The 19,448-nt window shown below is 38.9% G+C and overlaps 1 protein-coding gene across 6 annotated transcripts in view; it reads right to left on the reverse strand.

Moving 5' to 3' along the window:
* Nucleotides 1-5,423: 5,423 nt before the first annotated feature.
* Nucleotides 5,424-19,448, reverse strand: part of gria4a (glutamate receptor, ionotropic, AMPA 4a) — a 108,293-nt gene continuing 94,268 nt past the window's right edge. Inside the window, exons 16-18 of one of the 6 annotated variants that reach the window (XM_023276417.3) lie at nt 19,056-19,170; nt 13,797-13,934; nt 5,424-8,812 (exon numbers count right to left, since the gene is read on the reverse strand). In XM_023276417.3, coding sequence (XP_023132185.1) covers nt 8,648-8,812; nt 13,797-13,934; nt 19,056-19,170 — 418 coding nt within the window. In that variant the 3' untranslated portion in view covers nt 5,424-8,647. Of the gene's footprint in view, nt 8,813-13,686; nt 13,935-15,761; nt 19,171-19,448 lie in introns of those variants that run through there. The other 5 variants (XM_023276418.3, XM_023276420.3, XM_023276421.3 and 2 more) reach the window with 5 other exon arrangements.

Genomic DNA, 19,448 nt, shown 5'->3' on the forward strand with positions numbered 1-19,448 from the left:
AATTCACTATATTGATGCAAAAAGAGTCTCTCAGCATGCAAGAGGCATGCAGCGACTCAGCCGACTGCTGTCTAGACTGTGTGTGTACTAGTATATCTGTGAGATGCAACTGTGGCCAGAGGCGAAGAAGAACTCACCTTTCTGTACATTTGTTTTGGCCTACTTTACTTATTATAGTAGAATCAGATCAGGCTATAAGATATTACAGCTTCGAGGTTTACTCTCACAATGCAACCATAACTAGAGAGATGTTAAACATACGTGAGGCTCAGCATTGTCCACAGGCTGAGATGCCCTCAGGTCCTCTAGCAGACTGTTCTACAGGTAGTGAAGATATAAACTAAAAGCTGCCTGCCCGTTGGTCAGAAAGCTCACTACTGGTTCAGCTAAAAGGTCTGTGTCTGAGGATTTAAGGGTTCTAATACCATCAAAGCATGTCTGACACTCGGTACATACAGGTGTTTTGGGATTCAAAGAAGAGTGGATGGGCTTTAGAGATGATCTTTTTGCAGACTTGCTGCTGGAATTTTGAACAGTTTTATTAAGATCAGCTTTGATGTAGGAGAAATGCATTCTTTGAGTCACACCTGTTGGTAATAAGAGTATGCATTCTCTGTATCATTTTGGCAACATTTCTTCAAAGGTAAGCTGCTCTGCATGTGACACAGCTGATATGTTTTGCAGTGATCCGGTCAATAAGCCAAAAAAAAAAGAAAAAAAAGAAAAGCAAAACAGTAATTTAGTTTTATTTTCAGATGTTAGAAGTAGTGACTCACTGACCACACAGCAATACGAATAATTGTGATATTGATTAGGCGCTGATTAAACTTAGTTGTGCTAATGAGTTTTACACCTTTGTACCTAAAGGTGCTTCTAATGTTCAGGTCTACACTCTTTAGGGTGGATGTATCTAAATTAAAGCCCTCTGAAAACTCATCTGTGTGTCAAAGTTACATATTTGTAAGTTTTCTCCTGAAAATAATCCCTTCTTGCCTTAAAATGACTTATATGTAACTCTGCACCGCCTCCTTCAGAATGTGCAGCTCTATGAAGTCTCCACCTCTCTCTCCATGCATCCCTCCTCATTCACAGCAGCTCGAGCACACCAGCTCACCGATGTCTCTGTTCAAACGCTGTAAAACTACTCCAGGCTGATGTACATGACAGTTACAAAAAGCTAATACTAACATGTTAATAAGGTAAAAACATGACTTTCTCAGAAGGCTGTCTTCCTGTGACTTCAAAAAGAAATCATAGATTAACATATTTCTGGTGAGCTTTGTCGAGTTTGAGAGTGGCCTAAAGTTATTAGAACTGTTTTGAAGACTGACATTATGATGACATATGTGACACAAATTAAAGGAGTTTTTAAATGTTAGTTGCATCAAGGAGTATGAAGGCACGCGGTCCACTTTCACTGTCAGTCACATCGTCGAAATGGACAATGTTAGCTGCTTATGATACACAGCAGACAGATGAGAGAAATGAAGGCTTTTAGATTAAACACAACCTAAAAAAGTGGCAACTTTAGGAGAAAAAAAATGACACTGTTCTGGCGAGTGGGATCAGAATTTCGAGTTGTAAGAACTTTTAACAAACACCTTGGAGTATGCTGCTTTTTGCACCCAGCTTTTCAAAAATGAACATGTGCAAAGGCATTTCTGAAGTGAAGTCTTCCTTTGTCAGCCTTTTATTTGCACTTGAAGACTGGTATGCAGTTTGACCTGACCATGAAGGACGGTGTTCACTCAGACTCTGAATATATGTTTATTATTGTCAGGGAATTCTTGGCGGCAAAGGCAGCAAATATTTTGATTTCACTGTGAGTGACAAAAGCAAGCATAATCAGCCATAAATAAATCCTTTGTTATTTGAATCAACTTCTAATCAGTTCCATTTGATTTACTCTTGCATCAAAACAGAAAATATTTTAGTCACGCTTTTCAGATGGCATTAAATGAATAACAATTTGATCAATTCTTTACTCAGTCAGAAAATCATATTTGTATTAATTCAGCCTTGTAGAATCTAAGCCGTGCATTCATTTATTTTCCTCTGATGTGGTATCTGACTGACTATAGGTCTGTATATTCATATATAGGTAAGTATGTTCTGAGGTAACCACACTTCTCAGCAGTCTTGAAATTGATAGACCATAGCAGCAGCAGCAACAACAGCAACAAAGCAGCACAGGAATGAGCTGCTTGTGTGCGCTGAGAGTGTTGGAATTTAATTTTCTACCCGATCATGAGAGACGCCTCAAAGATAAAGGGAGAGCAGGGGAGGTGGTCATGACAGGAGAGGAGCAGTGGATGAAAAATCAGGGTTTGAGATGGATTCTCCTGAGAGAGGGATGCAGAAATGGAGAAATGAAGTTTGACAGGAGGAGGGAGGATAAAGAGAATGAGCAGAGGAATAGAGAATAGAGGAGAAATAAGGAGGGGCTGAGCAGAAGGGGGTAAACTAGAGCTGAGAAGGGGTAAGACAGAGGCTGAGAATGATGAGATGAATCGAGCCAATAAAAATAAAAAGGTGGAAAAGGCATGCTCTCACTCTGCAGCAGCGATAAAGGAGGCAGATTGAACGTGTGTGTGTGGATGTGTGCATTCGTGCATCTGCACATGAAGCTGCAAGGTTAAAAGGGTGGCGGAACCTCCCCAAAACTGCTATTCTGCTTCATCTTCGGGTAAATGGGAAATACTTGTCAGTAATAACCCAGCATGGTGTGTGAATGCTTGAGTGTGAGTGTGTCTGTGAGCGAGTGAGTGAGATGGGAAATAATGGGAAATGCTTGTCAGTGATGGCTCTGCATTAGGAGTGTTAGGTCTCCAAGGAACGAAAAAAAGAAGCACAAATGACAAAATCACAGCAGGGGATTTTTAACCTCGTAACGGCGGGATGAGGTGCGCTGCGAGGCTTCACAGCAACACAGAACACACAGAGCATAAAAACTCTGGTGCGGCTTAAAAATCCAGCTGTCCTTGAAGACATCTCAAAGCCACTGAGCTATTGATTTGAATTCTGGCTGTGATTTGAATTCGCTGTCCTGTAAAATCCTCTTAGGTGACTGGGCTATCTGTAGCTACAGTGAGAATGGTCAACCAGGCCTGTGGCTAATATTGAATTTCTCAGTGAATGTCATTTTATTAGCCTCGCTATGACACTGATGTTAACATTTAGCTCAAGGTAGTGGTGTGCCAATCCCAACTACAGCCCCACAGATCCTCTAACATGATGCTATACTCTTATTTTTTGTTTATTATTGCAAATAAAGTTTAAAGTCAGGCAGGTATTGTGTTGTTGGGAAATGTATGAATATTAATTCCTGATTTTACAGTCTGTGACAATTTTGTTGCCACAAGAGCAGATGTATGCCAGCTCTTGCTAGACAAATATTTTTTGTTTTTAACAGATATGTCAGCTGACTGACAGACTGATTCTTCTGAAGTGAAGCTGATTTCAGACTCTTAAAGGTCTTGCAATTTTTCAGCTCAAAATACTACAAAGATGGTTCATTGTACTGTAATTGTAAAACCTATGGTTTATAAACAGACTGTTTCAATGTCTGTAAATGCAGCAGAGGTGAAGCTGTCCACGCCCCATTCAGGAAGAAAACTCTCTGTGTCAGTGATTGAAAGGGCAGAGCTGAACAATCAGATGAACAGTAGCTGACAGACATAAATGAGTGTGTGAGACCAGGACTCTGTATCTTTTAACTTGGTCCAACAACATTGCTGCTACATAAACAGTAGTGTAGTGATGTAGAGGCACAGCCTGGGAATGGCTCGGAAGTGACTACGGTAAACATGTTGTAATAGCTTTTTAGCTATGTTCCTTAATCACTATTTCATACATATTCTGTTGTCTGACAACAGAAAAACATGTACATGAGATCAGTTTTATTTCAACTGTATTAAAATGCAATACATGTGAGCACAGAGTGTAGGATGGAAGCAAACAGCTGGTTTCAAATTGGACTTGAAGGTTTGAAATCTCTGAATGTCCCCCAGCTTTATAGTTTCCACAGAGCTCTGACTCTGGCTCACTGTCCAAAATAAAGCTAATCCCCCAGAATCTTAGGTTCTTCAGATGCTGGGAATGCACAAAGACTCTTGTGTTCACTCTTGCAGGCAACAGCTGAACAGTTATGTGATTTATTCTTGGCTAAGACATTTTAGAGTTTGCAGCAGCAGCGCTTGAAATAAACCTGGTGGACCGTGAGGAAGCTGCTCATTCTGAATGGCTGCAGTAGGCAGTGATGGGACTGGATTATACAAAGCATGAGTGAGACATCTATTGGTTCCTCAGCTGGAACACAGTAGTTCAGTAAAACTTTTACTGAACTTTTACTTGTAAAGCTGGGATACTATCTAGTTGTGGGGGGCTTGAATAATGGCAGAAGAAAACGTCTCCATTTCTTAACAGCTTTTACTTTACTCCTCCAAGTTTATAACAAACATGAGACACAATAATAATATTAATAAAAGGTTGTGGGACCTTTATATATGGATTCTTTAAACACAATCTGCAGGGAATTACACCAAGTAAAATTTTGTTTGGGAAGTGTCTCATGAACTGACATTATTAATTAGCAATAATTTATGACCATAACTTAGTCATGAATTGAGGACGTGGTGGAAATAGAGCTTTGGCGTGGCTGAAGGATATTCTTCAACAAAATGGAAGAGCATATGCTAACGTGTGTGTATGTAATAAAAACTTTGAAACACCTTGACTTTCTCCTATCTTTTTAACAGATTTGGATTCCATGTAGCACTAACACAGGTCCCAGACTATCTGTCTTTGACATCTCATTCAATATTGATTACTGATATTTGATAATTGATAGTCCTGTCTGAGCACCATAGTTGGCTGATTGGAAACAAAAATGACTCCTACATTTGTAAGCATAATTCCATTTTATCCATTGAGCCCAGTCATTGGTAATACCAACTAATGTCATACCTGCTGTTGTTGGCACTCCAGTTAATTTGAGAAAATCTTGACTGCCTTTTTTTGTCCAATTTAGCACAGATTCTTATTGTATTTACCTGAATGTGTGCATACAGAATTTGTAGTACAGCTCACTATTTCATTTTAAGATTTATTTTGGGCATTTTTAGCATTTATTTGATGTACAATGACGACAGTCACAAAACTGGGGCTGAAAATAACACACAGAACATGGCCTGGATCCACTGCTTGCGATGTATGTGCCCATACGGTATGGGTTGTGACAGCCTACATTAAGATCCCTATGCCCCTGCATTGTTAAAATAAATTAAACAAGAGAAGTCTTCATTTAAACATAGTAAATAACATCACTTCAGTAATTTGGCTGTAAATGCGGCCCGCAGCCTGGTTGTAAGACACGATATTGGAATGAGATCAGTGGATAAATAACCACAGTGAGAGAGCGCAGATTTAGCATTGATGTTTTATTAGAAAAAAGAAACCAAATGGAAAGAAAGAAATAAAGGAAGAAAGAAACAGAGTGTTAAAGCCAGAGTGTTGACAGCCCAGCAGTCAGCTTTTTGCTGTCTATGCCTGAAATTGTATGTGCTGGAGGTGGTAAAAATAAAACAAACAGTGTCATGTACAGTTTAACTGCCTGGTGTGTCTGGTCTGGTGAGAGCTAAATCAGTGATAACTGTCTCTTTGCGAATACATCAGCTGCAGAGACCGACTCTTTCAATAGTACTCGGTAGCACCCACCACTGCCGTGCTGATCCCCTGGGCTGAGAGGAAGAGCTTGGAAATTGTCTACCTTGTTTGTTTGAAATCAGCTGTTTGAAGTATTCATTGATTTAAGACATGGTTTTCTATTTCTGCCTTTATCTCTCGTGTTTCAATATATTTGATGCACAACAAATATATGATGAGGTACGAGTATGAGTTTAATAAAGAAGGCTACAATCCAAAAGCTATGCAATATTGAGAACAAAAACCTAGAAGAAACTGTGTTTGTCAACTGGTGTGTCAAATTCTCGATTCTGTTATTTTGCAGTGTATTAGGGCAGAAAATAAAGTCATTTGTCACTGTTGAGAAGCACTATGTACAGAGATTTCTGTCGTACAACAGGAGGGGAGATGAAGGCCAAGAACACAGAAATATTTCATTCTCACATACAGTATCAGACTGTGTTATGACACAATCCCTATGCAATTATTGCCACCATGCTCAAGTTGTATTATAACAAAACAACTACACTCATCTAAATCCATAAAAAATATATTCTCTTCTTTCTCCTAATAGTTCTTCAGATATTACGGATGCGTATTTTCTGATCCCCAGGGGCGGCAGTTAAGCAGATGTGCCAAAACAGGATATAGTGTAGAACAGATAAACAGAAATATTAGTAGGATTGATTGAGGTGCAAACCCTGTTCAGTTTGGAAAGTCGTGTTGGATTTCAATCTCTAGCTGACTCACGTCTGGTGAGAAGACAAGTAACAAAATGCACTGAGGCGACAGAAATGCAACACAAACGCTACACTCCTGAAATGTCAGACAGCATCGTTTCCCCCGACAGTACTGCCTTCACACTGGCTCATCCTCTCTGGAGGCCTACCGCAATGTGTTTGCCATCGTGTGGGTCATAAATACTGGCGCTGTTTCAGGGGCCTCTGCAGCCCCATGAGAAGAAGATTTCGGTATTAAAAAACACTATCAGACGATGAAAAAGCAGTGAATAACTAATGGTGCTGGAGTGATCGCTCTGAGCCGACCCTGTGTATGCAACAACGTATGTGCGTGTGTTTTTCTGTGTGTGTCCGTGTGAGTGCCAGATGGACATTCAGTGTTGAGTAGGACACACTAAAGACTGTGGCATAATAATAGTCTCAAGTTATCAAAAAACAGCCATATAACAGAATTTATGCCATGGCCTCTGACAATCAGTGATCAATGTCTTCTATAGCTCTCTATAGATGTATAGATATATATTTTATTTGTATTATATATAATATGTAGATTTATAAAAAAGATTTAATTTTAATTACAAGTAGTGGCATTTTCTTTTATATTCATTATTGCAATGAATTGTTATCTAAGATGATTAAAAAAGACAGGTGAGTTCTGTTTTGCTACGCAGTTATTTACAACAGTTTTAAAAAGCAAGCTTTCTGAAATGATACCTTCCCCCAGCCGCTGGAAAAAAGACTGAGGATCTCAAATGACAACCAAACCGCCCATTAAAGCCTATACTTAGAGCAAAATTGGAAAATATACCAGTAGGCCTTTATAGTTCAAGTTAAATGAAGCGCACATGTCATCATAGACCAGTGGTTCTCAGTCTTATCGCAGCCAGTGAAACAAATAAATTTGCTACTCATGGCATCCCACTGTGGGCAGACCTGCAAGGAAAGGTGAACTTTGATTTGCCTTTTCAGTTCCAAGGCTATTTATATTAATTATTCAAGAGGACCTGGATGCTGAATGTTTTTTCCCAAAGTTAAACGTTTCATCCCACATTTAAAATGCTGTATTTCCTCCCATTTCCTCCATCACTTATGTTTCTCTGAGGTCCCAGTGTTCAGGTTGAGAAGCACTTTGTTAGGGAGCCATTTGAGATCTGTCCATGTGTTTTATTTATTTTTTTCTTCTTTTCATCACTGAATATACAGCTTAAACCTCACCTTTGCCGCTCCGCAAAAAGGTAACCATCACTTTGCTATTTAGCATTTCTACTGTTATGATGATGCTGATGATGAAGGATTTCATTAATTACTATGTTTTTCTTTTACAAACCCCTGTGTATTCTGTGGCTGAGGCCAGCCACGCGTGTTTCGAGGTTACTTCTGTTCTACATTGGCTGATTAGCTCGCTGGTTTGGGGCGAGAAAATCATTCTAGATGCGTAGTAAGAAAGCATTTTTCATTCCGTTTGAACAGTCCATGGCAAAGTAGCGGGTTTGCACAGTCCAAACGTTCAAGCTTACAGTTTTCTGGTCTTCTAAGAGTTATAATACCTGGCACTCAGTCTTTGCAGGCAAGTTATGATGATGGTGACCATGATGATGATGATAATGATGAAAACAATGTTTGTAGTCTCAGTAAGGCGTTGTCAAGGAGGTGTGGCTTATTGGCCAACGTTGTCCAATGAAGACAAAGCAGGAACAGAGTTGTTTGGTTGTCTCTTTTTTCTTTTTTTTAATCTATCAGATATAATCATCATCTTTATCACTATCATCATCATGATCAGTTTTGTGGTTTTTCTTCACAGCTCATAGTTCACTTTGTGTAAATCTGTGCTGGCTTCCTCACTGGTTCGACGATATCACGATGGCGTCCTCCCAAAAAGAATTAAAAAAATGAATGCTGCAGGCAAGTGTGACGTCATAGTTGTCCGTTGTTCTTTTTCTACACTCCACAGCTGGACTTCATTATTCTCTTGTAAAATAGGTCAGTGGCAGCAGGAGAGTGAAATGATGATGCAGAGTGTGTGTTTGTGTGTTCAAGTGTGTAAAAATGTGTCTCTGTATTGTATTTGTATTGAAGTTTCTGTAATCTATAATTGCATTTGTGTGTGTGTGTGTATGCGTGTGAATATGGTATGTTTTTTTGATTATATGTCTGTGTGTGTGTGTTTCCTTGTCAACGTCTGTATGTTTGTGTGTCGTTTAAGGCACGGCAGGTGTTTTTGGTTTTCAGGGCAGTCCAGAAGAGACCACTGCAAGGCCGGGGTGTTGGAGGGAGGCGTGGCCAGCATGCACGGCTTTGGGGCAGTCTGGCGTCAGGACGCGGCCATTCTCCCCCACACTTCCTGTGATGGACAGACGGGCCTTGTTCCGCATGGCTTCAGAGAAAGACAGCTGCAGGAGGACAGACGGACAGGAGGAGAGGGTGGAGACAGCAGAGTGGAGGTTGAAAAATAGAATCATCTCATAGGTGGCAAAACTGCGCAACAAATGCAACTACTCGCATTGAGACAGACGCTTCTATACAAACACATGCATAAAAAAACACTGACGCATGCATGTGCCTGGACACACACTACACACAGGTACACTGACAAATAAACACATCAAAGGGCGCAATCACACAAACAGTAGAACAATACTGAGAAAGTTTAGCTTTTTGTGCTTTTTATGGCTGTTTTAAGCTTCATGTTAGTGTGTAAGCAAACTAGTTCTGAAGCAATCAAATCATCAATTAGTTGATTATTAAGGTATCATTATCACTGATGACTGACTATTCTTTTAAGGAATTTCCATGAAAAAAAAAAGGCAAATTTTTTTTTTTTGGGGGGGGGGGGGGAATTTGCCATTTCCAGCTTCTCAAATTGAGGATTTACTTAATTTCTCAGTAATAGATATATGATATTACTATTATTAAATACTGTCTTTGGGTTTCAGACTGTTCATCTGACAGAGTGAGCAATCTGTAGACTCTGTGTTGGGTGTTTGGAAACTGAAATCGGGTTTATTTTTTTAGATTCTTTAACATTATATATAAAAAATGTTTATTAATTACTCAGAAAGGTCATCAGGAGATTGATCAATGGCAACAAATATTGTCAGGTGAGCCTGTAAAACTAATTTATCACACAAAAAAACACATGGACTGCAGTTCAATAGCTTGCTTATTGCAAAATGCCAAGTTGTAAAATTTTAAAGGCGACCTGTGGAATTTTTTTGTGATCAAATAAAAGTTATTTTTACATTCAGTATTTTTGATAAAAAAAAATCTATATGCTTGAGGTCTAACACCTTTTTTTAGCTTGCAAACTGTAATACAGGATGATGAAGTTGGTTTATACCGGACTGATCTTGGTGGGAACATTGTGTGTTTTGTGGGTGTACTCAGAGTACATAATCTCCTGTAATCTGCACAGTGATTGTAAAGTAATGATCAAAACTGTTTACATGACCGAGTTTAACAAGTTTTCTTTTAGAAAAGCCTACTTTGTAATTCTCTGGGTAGAAAAAACTGCTTTATTTTCATGAAATTCGAATGCTAGATTTGCAAAAAATCATTTAAGGTATTCTAGTCTGTTGTTTGTTGGACATACAGACTTTCCTACAACATATAACAACAAAACCAGTGTAAACACTGTGACATTAGTATTCTCTATTCTGATCCTCTTAAGGGACACCTCAGTGATTTTAGTGTGGTACTGAGTGTGAACAGAATTTATTGCAGTCTTCATCTTCCCTGCCTTTGTTGTTGCATCAAAAGACGTGAAGGATGTGAATTGCTGCACCATCAGCATACCTGTGTGGGTCAGCATGCTTTTTTGTGCAAAATACACACAAAATCAGGTCCCACTTTTAAAAACATTGATCAATATTGCCACTAATGATCAAAAACTCCACAGGGAACCTTTAGTTTTTGTTTTTCTACACCAAATTCACATTGTTGTTCATAGCCTATGTATTTTTGTACGCGCAACTCTGAATGACAGAAACGCTCCAGGCTTCACTTGAGTCACTTAAAACAGACAAGGTGTGAATGCACCCTAAACTACACGTTCACATTGTTTTGCTGAAAGGTCTACCACACTGTGCAAATGCTACAATAACATTCAATACTTGTACCAAAGGCAAAGCAGGCAACAGTCAACAAACATGTACATAGTAGACAAGAGGTTTTGGGTTGTAGACATCTGCATTTCAGAGGTGACCATGCATTTTTGGGTTCTGGGTTTTGGTAATCTGGAAGATTCAGGTGTGGATTTGAAAGGATAGGATTAGGAAGGTGAGGACTTTGGAAAGACAAAAGGAAAACGTGGAGGAGTGATTTTTCTTTCAAGGTTTCAGATTTATAGAGAGGGAGTGACTGACTATACTGCTCAGAGTCGGGCGACACTTCACACAGACAGGCTACTCTGTGATGTTTGTGCTGAAACAGAGATGTGGAAACCCTCACATCTCTGACAGCCAAAAAGCTTCAACTTTAGATTGATGTAGATACATGGGAACATTAATGAGTTCAGTGGGTGTCGTCTGTGCTGTGATTGGGAAACTGCTTAAAATATCACTGCTTGGATACAAAAATTGGAAGACAGAGGCTGAAAATAATACTATGCAGTACATTTTTGTATTTACAAAGAGTCAAAAGTGTGTGGTAATGAGCTGCCAGAGAGAGAGAGACAAAAGTTTCCACCTTTCTCGTTTAATGGGTGCTGTCATGCTGACTTAAAAACTAAAGAGGAGACATAATATAGTCAAGGAACCTATTATTTTTTAGATGTTTTAGATGGTACTATTGCAATTTGAAATTCCTTTGGATGATGGATAGTAGACTAGAATCATGAAGAGAAAAGCTGTTAACATCAGAGTTACTGCTTTTGAGTGTGGTCCAAAACGCTCTACTCTTAAAACTGTTTATCTTTGGCTTTATAACTCCTTTAAACTTGAAATTATATGGTAATAGCCAATATTTAGTGTCCTGCATTTAGCTGTCTTTATTCTTGCATCCTGTGTATTGATCCTGCCAGTTATCTCAAGGTGATCATCGGATATGACGTATGCCTCTGAGGTTGGCTGAGCAGACCAATAAAATGAAGGTTAGTGTTTCCTTTCACTTCACTTAATTGCACTTTTACATCAATAAACATGAGTCATGTTCTCGCAACAACATCACTAAGTAGCTGTTCTATATGAAGTGTTTGCTTCATCAATTATTCCTCTGCATTTCCACTAAGTGAGTAACTGGGCTGTTTAGAAGTTGTCAGGGCTGAAATACGTCAAAGTGCCTGTTTGGAGCATCTGCAGCAGGGACACACAACTCCAGTTTATGGATGACATGATAAAGACATGGTACTGGGATAATAAACTGATTATTTTTATACCCTGCTTGGGTGTTGGTAAATTAAATTCATGTGTATCTAGTAAATACCTCTAGTATTGAAAACACATGAAAATAAAACACTGTGTAAATGCAGATCTAAGACCGCAATAAAGGAAATTTAAACACAAGCACTACCCTTTGATTTACACAGTCAACAGACTAACACGAGAACCTCAGAAGTTAATGGCTTCAAAAATAATTCCAACAGACTAACTGCACTGCACATTGGTCAGCAAATATTTAAGTTGACTAATATCTACAGGCAAAAATAAAAAGTAATTAAAAACAGCTGCTGGGTAAGAATTCACCTTGCTTTTTCATTTGTTCCCTTAAGAATTCGTACTTTGCTGATTAAGAATGAATGAATGAATGGATGAGATTAAATCACTATTTCAAGGGGAATGCTGTGCAGCAGAAACTTTGCTCAAGCTGTCAGAAAACCAAACTCACCCTAAATTAGTTTAAATTGGCTCAGTGTGAACTGGCCTTAACAGGCACCTAGAAGCAGCAAACTCTGTGTGTTCGTGCCTGTTTCACAAACTACTTCACCCATATGTTTTTCTGACATTGCAGTCCAGAGGGATAACTGAGAAGTCTAGTTATAAGAAATTGTGGTGAAAAGTCTGGACATTCACCTGACACAAAAATATCTTAATAATGTTTTTTTTCTTTACTCCTCAGATATCTGTCATATTATGGGTAAAAATGTTATAGCCAGACCCAAATCCATGATAATTGGTGTCCACACAGTAGCTAATTAATTTGTAGCTAGAAGCAGATTTTAATGAGGAGCACCACACTAACAAACTTTTGCTCTCAGGATAGTGAAATACCAAAATAGACTAACCCTACAACCTTATATCAGCTTAACTAGGAAAACATTAAAATACCAGACTGTGAAAAATAGTTTAAGGTGTGAGCATTAATAAACTTTTATAATGTATGTTTGTTATTGTAAGAACTGATGTATGCACTTTTCCATTATAATGTCGTTGGCATATAGTATATGTACAGCATTTAAACTAATGCTTGTGAACAATTTGTGAAAGGATCCATTATTTGGTTGACAAGAAAATAAACCGCGACTATTTTGATCGTAGTTTACCTGATTAAATCATTTACTTAGATTCTGCTTCTTCTGTGAAAATTTGCTGCTCTTGTTTTACTAAAGAGATCATAAATTAATTGGGGTTTTGCACTATTGGTCAGATGAGAAAGAAATGTGTGCTGTTTTCCGATAATTTTTAGGTCCAACTATGAAACCGATGACTGATACTGCAAATATATAAATATATGTAAATATATGTAAATATATATATGTTTTTTATTATTATTTAAGAAAATAAAAATGTATTTGATGCAGTGTTGGAGTTGTGCATCCCTGCTTCATTGATATGTTGTGCACAGTTAGCTAAAATTACAATGCAGGTGCCTAGTCAAGTCATTAGCCAAGAGCATCACCATCACTGTCATCATCATCATCATCATCATCATCATCATCATCATCATCATCATCATCATCATCATCATCATCATCATCATCATCATCATCATCATCTGCAGCCAAAGACGATGGAACCAAATCTGTAGTTCTAACCCCAATCTAGCCCGGGGTGACGTAACCATAACAAAACGCAAACCAAATTTAAAACCCAAACAATCTACGAAAAAACATTAGGCCAATAAATAAACAAAAGAGTCAAAAAATAGCTTTCACAGAACATAAAACAGGTACATTGGTTCCACAATGCTTGACCACATCCTCATCACCACATTTAGAACAACACGGTTGCGTGGGGCTGCTGCGACAGCCGCAGCAATACAAGATCTACAGCACCATCACCATGATCAACACCACCATTACCCCACCTATATGGGAGCCTCTAAATCCTACCCCTATATCTTGACCCCCTCGGAGCCGTACACGTTGTACCCCTCCCTATAAGTGGCTAGATTCTGGGTGCTGGGGGAGGGGCTGGGGCAGTGGGGGGGGCTAAGGTCCACCTTCATGCGCTTGGCTTCGGCCCGTGACTTGTAGCAGAACTCAACCAGGGCCACCAGCATGGCCAGGCCCAGGCCGCCCACAAGGATGTAGAAGACCCCGGCCACGTTGGACAGGCTCAGAGCCTGGGACGACTTGTCCTGAGGGAGAGGGGTGGGAGGGAGATGGGAGGAGAGGCCAAGTGGTGGCAAAGCGAGAGGATGGATGTTGTAGAAGAGGCGGACATAGTACGAAAAGACATTTTAGAGAAAGAAGATTAGAAGTTAAATGGGGAGGTTAGCGAAGAAGTGGAGTAAGATGATGACGAGGAGAGTTTGAGTGGGTGCATGAAGAAGAAAACGTGATGAAGGTAGAGGCAAGTGGGATATGAGATTTAGAGAGGTGGACATAGAAAAGGAGAATGGTCAGAGTATGGGAGAAAAGTGGGGGAAAAGCAGAGATAACAGGGAACAACGAGTTAGAGACAGAGAAATGGAGATTGACAGTGAAAGATCAAGAAACAAATTCTGTTTATATGGTTACAATTGACTATTCTATGCTACAGAAACTATGGTAATATTATCAGTTATCACATCATTGCATTCTACTTCTACAAGCTACTAAAACTTCTATAAACTAACTACAGTTATCACAACTACCACAACAGTTACTACACACATATACTACACATCTTTAACAATCAGTACAACTACAGAACAGTCTAAATCTCTACAAGTGTTACAGATACAAATATATGCAGCAAAAGTTTAAATAATTTATAATCTGCAGAGCAGGTTTTAATCTGAGCAGTGATGACATTTTGTTTACTTTTTAATCAAATGTAAAGTCTCCAGTAGCCTGTACCCTAAAATTTAGAGCAACTCCCATGTTTTATTCCTAAAAAAATATTCCTGCCAAACAACTTCTTCTATAGATCTATTAAAAAAGATTATGCTGAATGTTTTTAACTTGGGAGATATGCAGTATAACTCAGCTGTAACACTTCAGTAGTAATGCTAATATAGTAATGCTTTATGTCAAGTGTCTGTCTTTTCCTTATTGTTTTGTAGAAAATATCCTGAAAATAACAGTAATCAGGTTCCAATTATATATAAAAAAATAGAGGCAAAGCTCTGATATAATTATTTTAGCAATGCTTAAAAGCAGCTGTTGGTTTCAATGAGAATGAACTGTGTAAAGTAGAAGTCATAATTAATTCGTTATTCATATCTTGTAAACACTATTTTTGTTACTTTTAGTTGAATTTTATGCTCTTTTCTCGACAAATTCAACATTTTTGAATGTTCAACCAAAAATGCTAATCACTGTGGAGTAATCATTTTACAGCACATTAGCCTCAATAGTTAACTGAGTGTATAACTGGTCCCTGATAGAGTCATTTCCAGGAAATGTACAAGGAAATTAGAGAATTCTGGACAAGCGAAATAAAGCATTACCAAAAATACTCAGAGTTATAGAAATAAAAAGGTAGCCTTGTCCTGATTAAATCTCAAAAATAGAAGCAAGGTAGTAATTGCAACAAATTGCTATTGATAATATTTAACAAACAATACTATTCTCATCTGGTGGACACGTTTTGGCCTACCAAACATTGGCTAGCATATGGGACTGAAACAAACACATGAAAGTGAAAATTGATTGATGATAAAATTCACATATTTGCAATACTAACTGCAATGAAGATGGGATTGCCACAGATTGCTACAGAAACTGAACAGGAATTTCCATTTATTCTATTTTTTTAAATAGAAAAATGTGTTCTTCCAACAAAATAGAAATAATTGATAAAATATTGTAGGAAATCACTAAATGCACCATTAAATCTAAAGTGGAGCAGGTTCAAGACAGGCTAATTGAAGCAGTGTGTAAATTGCTAGTGCTAAGACAGTAGTTGCAGTAATCTGGAGCGTATTCAGGATGAGAATTTCAGGCTAGCGTTCTGCGGGCCACAGCAGCGTGAGACTGACCTTACTTCCAGAGTCCTTGGGTCCACACTCTCCCTTGTCATACCACCATTTGTTTTTCAGTTTGTCTAAGACGCCTGCTTCGCTCAGTTTCAAAACTGCAAGGTTTACCGGGGTTCTTCGCGTGTAAAAATAACATAAATAACATCATAGGTCATGTTATTTTATGTTATTAGGGTATTTCACATTTGCATTGCATAGCTTAGTCACAGAGAAACTTTTGCTCATATCAAGTGACCTAGCGTGGATCCCACTGAGTACATGTGTGTATGCTCGTTGAGGAGGGGCTGGGGGGAGCGAGGAGCTACGGCGAGCTACAGACATATGAGTGGGACCCACCTTTGTCACTTTAGGTAACACACCCATACTGCCCCAGCTGATCATACTAGGGACCAGAGGAAAATACTGTCAAGCCAGGACTATTGGCATCGGGCTAGCTCTGTGCTACAACTGGGAGAGTGAGCTACAGCGTGACAGATCTCAGTGTGAAGCTGAGGATTTCATAAACTCTATAGACTTTGGAGGCCAGAGAGAACACTCTTTCTTTGCATTCTGATTGCTTTGATTCCCTTGAAACTTTCCCTTGAATAACTATCTTCATCGCAAGGCAACTTTAAGGTCACTCATTTGGTTGGTTGACTGGTTTGGTTTAGACTGTAATATGTTTTGCAAGAATATTAATAAAACCATGTGCAGAACATCATGGTTACCAGAGGGTAAATCCCTTTAATTTTGGTAAGCCTTTGACTTTTCATCTAAAACCACCAGCCGGTCAAAAATTTTCACTTATCCTGTCATTTGGATGGGTTTGCAGAAAGATTTACATAGGCGTGGGTCTTACTTGAATAATTCAAATTACTTTGGTTCCCTGGTATTACTTCTAGCACCATCATAAAATTGATTAGAATTCTAATTTTGAATGAAACATCTAAATTCTAATGACCTCAAATTGTTCAATTATTTCATTGTGTTGCTATTTTTGTAGAGTTTACAACAAAAGTAAGTGCATTCCCTTTTAAGATCGAAAGATTCAAGAAGATTTTTAAGATTTACAATTGCCTCACTGCTCAGTAATTGCATCATCATTTAAACAGTAGATTATTCCCTGTTATGGTTAATCAGAAACAAATCCTTCAGAAAGATTTAATTGAAAATACAGGCCCAAACATGAATACATCTATGGTCTCTGACAATGAAGTGAAAAAACTTGTGAGTTTTGCAACTGAATTAGGTACAATGCTGATTTTCGGCTAGCTAAACTACGTGAGCACAATTTTTAACATGAACACCAGAACTTACTAGGTTTTTGGATCTACGTGCTGTTTCTGTGGACTACCACAGTGACTGCATAGCCGCAACACTGAAGCACAAAGGTGGGAATATGATGATATGGGGCTGCATGAGCGCAAAAGGTGTTGGGGTGATTTTACCATGAATGCCAGTGGATATTCCAAAATTCCAGCTGACAAGATGACTTCCAGTCTGCAAAAGCTGGGCAGAAAAGGAATATTCCAGCATTATAACAATCAAAAGTTCACTACCAAAAACAAAAATTCCAAAGAAAAAGTAAAAAAGTAAAAACTGTGACCTGGCCAAGTAAGTTGTATGATTTTAGTCCAACAGAACACCTTTGGGGCATTTTAAAGAGAAATTCAGAGCATCACAATCCCTTCAGGGAAGAACAGTTGGAAAAAAGTCTCTAAAGAATAGCAACACATCCCTGCTGAATTTTGTGCAACACTGGTATGTTCCATGTTGAGAATGATAGTCTTTCATTAGGCGTACTGCATTTTGATGCATTGAGTTCCTACTGTGAAGCCTGTATTTTTAATATAATGAATCCAAACTGCTAGTTTTGAATCTAAATAAGAGCAAATACCCTACTGTTCAATTTAGAAATGAATACAATTAAAGACAGGTGTTAAAAATTTGAATCATTTTAAATTTAAATGACACTGCACAGGGGTGTATTCACTTCTGCTGTATACTGTAGCGTCGCTAACAACGGGGCTCTAGGGACCGAAATCCAGTGCTTTGGTTTATGACTAAATACCTTTTAAACTGATGAAGCTTTCATTAGCCTCAGATGTACTCTATGTTAAGCGCTAATCAGAAAATGTTAGCACGCAAATGTGCTGTAATAATTAACAATAATTACCTGGCAAACAGCAGCATGTTTGCCTGCCTGAGCTCAAAGCACCACTTTGCCTAAATACAGCCTCATGGCTACAGAGTCTAATCTTCTTCAAATTTTAAAACTAGCTTGATGGACTGCTTCTCCATTGATGAATACTCAAAGGAGTAAAGAACTCAAATTACAACTTTGCTCAAATATAAAGCAGATAAAGTAGAAACATTCAAGGCAAAAAGGCTTGATTCTTTAACACAGGGAGGAAAACTGGACCAAAACTAAATCCAGATGAACCGTTGAAATCAGACAGAAGAAAAGGAGATGTAGGAAACTTTATCCTGTAATTGTATTCTGCATTTATCAATTATTCAACCTCCCATCTGCCTCAAGTCAACCTGAGCCTTGAACAATGTGAGAGCTACAATTTCACTTGGGTCTGTTTTTAAGAACCTCTCATCTGATATGTACTTGGGCAGTCGAAGGAGAGCTAAAGTTCAGTTTGGAGTCATCGCTGCTATTTGACCCTGAGTAAAGGCTCTTCTCTGTCTCTCCCAGAGCTGCCACCAGGGGGCAAATATTCCTGTCTTGACAGTAATTGTTCTCTTTCTTTTTCCTGCTATCCATCACTCAAACCTCTTCCCATTACCTTTGTCCTTTCACAGGGGCATTACCAGATGGGTGCCAAGCACATTTGAAATTGCTATTATTATGAGATGTGCTTGATTTATCCTGACATAGTTTCCTGCATTGCAATGAAAACGAACACATTTTTAATTTATTATAAAATTATATGATATATTGATCTTTTCAAGCAGTTTGGTTCTGGGTCACTATGAGTTACAGCCAATTGATTCTTTCAAAAAAAAAAAAAGTCATTATTTTGGAGGGTTTTCTTTTGCAGAAAGTAATTATCTTTTTATGTGTCTCAAGCTCCAGAGAACCTTTGTTACCGTGTCTGAACCTTTTGTATGAAAAGGCACACACTGCTGACAACAGATGCAACACTGGGCCTATTTTTCAAGTAGATCTCAGGGTGTCGCTTTTGCCCTCCCTGGCCGGGGCAGATGCATGCGTTACACTCCCAGGACGGGGGCCGTCGCGAGCTGCTGGGCCGGTGGACGGCCCCCGTCGCCTAGTGGTGGGGGGGGCAGACAGAGAGGGCTAACCTTGGAATCCCCTCCCCCGCTGCCACATTCTCCTTTGTCATACCACCACTTGTTTTTCAATTTGTCCAACAGGCCCTGCTCGTTGAGTTTTAGCACGGCCAGGTTGACCGCGTTTCTTTAAATAAAACAAAAAAAACAAAAAACAAAAAGGAGGAACAGATAAGATAGTTTGGTCAGAGCAGAGGATGGAGGGACAAACAGACAAGATGGACGGGGGGACCACAGCCAGGGGGAGAAGGGTGAGGAGAGGGAGGAGAAATCAGGAGGGTGGGAGGAGGTTGAAGGCACAAAGGTGGGTGAGAGGGGACAGATGCACCCCAGGCAACGCTGTCTCTTAATGTTTCTCTTTGACATTCTTCCTATGTTGAAAAAATTGGCTTAATATTTCCTCTT

Source organism: Amphiprion ocellaris, chromosome 7, assembly GCF_022539595.1.
Source record: "Amphiprion ocellaris isolate individual 3 ecotype Okinawa chromosome 7, ASM2253959v1, whole genome shotgun sequence".
NCBI lineage: Eukaryota > Metazoa > Chordata > Actinopteri > Pomacentridae > Amphiprion > Amphiprion ocellaris.